Raw genomic sequence first — 3829 nt, forward strand, 5'->3', positions numbered from 1 at the left:
GATAAATTTTACATTAAGTTAATTTACACAGACAATGCTTTTCTGTGGAAATTAATAAAGTATTTGTCATATTGACGGTTAGGCTTAGAAACTGGTAGATAACCAGTAATTTAAATTTTAGTTTGTCTATTGCTGTGTTAGGTGACACATTTAAAAATATTTTGTGTGCAACCGTGCGCGAAATGAGCACTTCGCGTGCCTAGAGCAGGCCGCGAAATTGAATTTCGCAGCCGTTGCCTTGACGATGGCCGTAAAAGTAAAAGTCAATTCAATATTTATTTATTATCACAATTACAACATATCTATCTCTATATTTGCGGTGTGATCTTACAAAATCTGGATTGGGTACAGTTAAAGTTTGATTTATGCCCGTTTTTGTGTCAGGAACGGCCGCTATTAGTATAGAATTTTCATCCGGTTTGAAGTTCCCGCCAATTTCAAATGGAGTGGTCGCCTCAGAATGACGAGTCGGTAAAAAAGATCCCCATTATCGATCTAGAACAGACACGTATGAATTAGGTTAATATTTCACCGGTCAAAAAGGGAAATATCTAGTAACTAACTAGTAACATATCCTGAATCCTGAATGGCATCAACAGACATTATTTTAGTTTATTTGTCTCTTCGCGCGGCATCTGATATTTCCACGATTAAAATAACCTAAAACGGAATTTAACATTTACCTGCCACAATAAATAAATTCCAGTAAATAGGGAAGCCAATGCAACATTGTCCGACACGGTTTTCACATTCTTCTTGTTACATCAGTCTCAAAGTCACTGTAACATTTTTTATATTGCTGTTTCGATTTTTCAGGTTTCAAATGCGACACTGCACAATTTATAATATTTTTTTAACTCTGAATGAGTACACGGAACAAGAGCTGCTTATTTGCGGTTAAATCTTACAAATTCTGGATTGGTGACAGTAAAAGTTCGTTTTATGCCAGTTTTTGCGTCAGGAACGGCCACTATTAATACAGAATGTTCATCCTTGATGTCGTCGATAGACATTTTGGTTAGTTCGTCTCTTCGCATGGCTCCTGATATTCCCATGATTAAAATGACCTAAAAGGGCAGATTATACAGCAAATTGATCTGGTCTCATGTCAAAACCTTAGACTTTTTGGCCCGATAACCAACTAACTTTTTTTCGAAAAAGGAACCAATTTCAGTAACTTCGTAACACCAATGCCATCCCGTATGTTCAGCGTGAGCTTCAACATTGAATATGTGCTCCATAAAGTTGAACTTTTCAGTTTTTGATTTTTCCATTAAATAAGCCAAAACAACATTCTCCGACACCTTTTTCACATTATTTTTATTACACCGCTCTTTAAAGTCATTGTAACACTTATCGTACTGCCGTTTGGACTTTTCTGTTATTAAATTGAACACTGCACAACCTGCAACATTTTTTAACTCTGGGAAAGTAGACGGAACAAAAACGTAATTTTCTTGCGACATTTTTCCAATTTTTCTCAAAATGAATTGTTTTATTTATGTCGTTTCCATAGCGACATGGCGACATGTAGGCCGACTTTATTTTTTATTGACAGTGAAGGAAATTTTACTTGTTCATTTTATAATTACAAATTTCGGGTTGCACACAAAATGTTGTGTACACCTTGGCTACGAAATCCTTTGACGACCTCGGCCGTAAAGCGGCCTTGACGACAATTTTTCTCTCGGTTCGTCAAAATAGGATTTCGCAGCCTTTCTATACAAATAACTATTTAGAACAACTTAGATAAACAAACTTATTATTACATATACCCACGTTGCTGCAGCATGGACGAACACTTATTGTTGAAAGAGTTAGATGTGAGCGATTTTATTACACTCAATATCAAGTGCATTCACTTTTTAAGTTATTTTCCTCCAGACGACGAGAAATCATTATTCAAAGAAACCTGTCAGCAGATTTACGTCATATTGTTTGTCGGTTTTGTATATGCTTTTCAAGTGAAATTGTTAACATGGTAGTCGTTTTTGGTGACATTGAAAAAATGACGGAAGCTTCATTTGTTCTGTTAACTAATTTGTCGCATTTGTTAAAATTGTATGTTTTCATAAAACACGGCTCTGAAATAAGAAATTTGATCAAAAGTATCAACAGAGAAGAGTTTAAACCTAGAAATTTAGTCCAGTATAAGATGCTGGCTGAAGAGATAAAAGTGTCAAAGCTTCTTACGAAAATATTTTTATTTATGTGCTGCGTTACTTGTCTCTTATGGGCAGTTTTCCCACTTTTGGACATGAAGAGTGGCGAAAGAATCAGATTGCCTTTGAGTGGATGGTATCCATTTAAGATCGATAAACCTGCAGTTTTTGAGTTAATTTATGCATATCAAATATTTGCAACTTGCATTAATGGTCTAAGGAATATTAGTATGGATACATTTCTTTCTGGAAGTATTATGGTAATTTCTGGTCAATTAGCAATATTGAACAATTCTTTACAAATCATGGAACAATGCTCTAAAAGCAAAGTCACCAGTGAAGTTCAAGGAAATCAAGAGAAATTCAGAAAAATATTGGTTAGGAATGTTATTCATTATAAAAATATAATTCAGTAAGTAGTCAGCAATTTGAACATTTAGAAAGGAAAACATGTTGTGGTGTGAAGATTTGCAGATAAAATTACCTCCCTTTTTTCAATTTGTTTAATTGGACAATTTGTGGTCAGCGTCATAATACTCTGTTTAGTGTCACCCATGAGTTTACAGTTTCTCTCGATGACCGTGTACCAGGCTTGTATTCTTCTGGAAATATTTCTTTGGTCCTATTATGGAAACGAAGTGATTATAAAAGTTTAAAAAATGAGAGTACCTAATTCTATTTTCATACTAATTTACATATATTTTTATTGCGAAAATCTTACAAAATCAGCTTGTATTTGCGAATGGGTTGAGTGTTCTAAAGAATTTAAGAAAGATTTATTATTTTTATGACTCGCTCACAATTTCCATTGAAAATATATCCAGGTGGATACTTTACATTGTCTCTGGACCCGTTTATGGCCGTATGTATCATGATGATAAAAATGCTGTTACCAGGACTATTGAATTTTCAGATTTTAAAATCATCGTGGTCTTATTTTGCAGTATTAAATTCAGTGCAATCCAAAGAAACGACATAAGCTATGAAAGTTTTGAAATTTGTAGAAGTAAATGTTAAAAATGCAATTCAGATGACCGCATCGCACAGTAGAAAATGTTACCATTATTAAAGTAAACAATAATCCAAGAACATAATTTGCTTAATTATTGTAGATTATCATTTACTTGCCGATTAAAAGGATGTTACTGTTTCACTCTTTTCTTAGTCAAATAACAGAAAAAATGATCCGAACATATCGTCTGAAAAGAAAAATTATACAGGGTGTCTTAGAACTGCCCCCCCCCCCCCGAAAATAACGGAGTAAGTGTGATAATCTGAATTTTAAAGAAAAAAGTTTTACGTGCGTTTTTTATAGTCACTCTTGATCTGAATTGAATTTTTTTTACTTTTTAGTTTGTTTAAATAAAAGAGTGATCTTATTTTTTAATAGACTTTTATTTGATGCTTTTAGTTTTAAGAGCAATGCAAATGACGCCACACTCACATCAGAAAGTGGAGACGACTTACAACGAATGCTACATACCTTCAAAATTCAAACAGAAAAATATAACGTTGAAGATCCACCAGCAAGACAAAATCAATGACAATATCGAAAGATTCGCTTCGATGCAAACTCGTAGAAGACAATATCAGCATTGAACAAGTGATATCTTTCAATTATGTCCGTTGTAAAATCACGAGCCCCGGCAGATTTAAAGAAGAAGTCA

The 3829-nt window shown here is 33.9% G+C and overlaps 1 protein-coding gene across 1 annotated transcript; it reads left to right on the forward strand.

Annotated features, from left to right (window-relative positions):
* Positions 1-2257: 2257 nt before the first annotated feature.
* LOC138135070 (odorant receptor 4-like) lies at positions 2258-2818 on the forward strand. The gene is made up of 2 exons (XM_069053711.1): positions 2258-2574; positions 2629-2818. Exons 1-2 carry the CDS (start codon positions 2258-2260, stop codon positions 2816-2818), a joined length of 507 nt encoding a protein of 168 aa, XP_068909812.1.
* Positions 2819-3829: the final 1011 nt, after the last annotated feature.

This window comes from Tenebrio molitor, chromosome 7 (assembly GCF_963966145.1).
Source record: "Tenebrio molitor chromosome 7, icTenMoli1.1, whole genome shotgun sequence".
NCBI lineage: Eukaryota > Metazoa > Arthropoda > Insecta > Coleoptera > Tenebrionidae > Tenebrio > Tenebrio molitor.

Excerpts from the sequence above, each read along its gene's own strand:
- LOC138135070 (XM_069053711.1), top strand. The coding sequence starts at position 2,258 with ATGAAGAGTGGCGAAAGAATCAGATTGCCTTTGAGTGGATGGTATCCA. Across the intron at positions 2,575-2,628 it reads CATTATAAAAATATAATTCA|ATTTGCAGATAAAATTACCT; the intron begins GTAAGTAGTCAG and ends TGTGGTGTGAAG.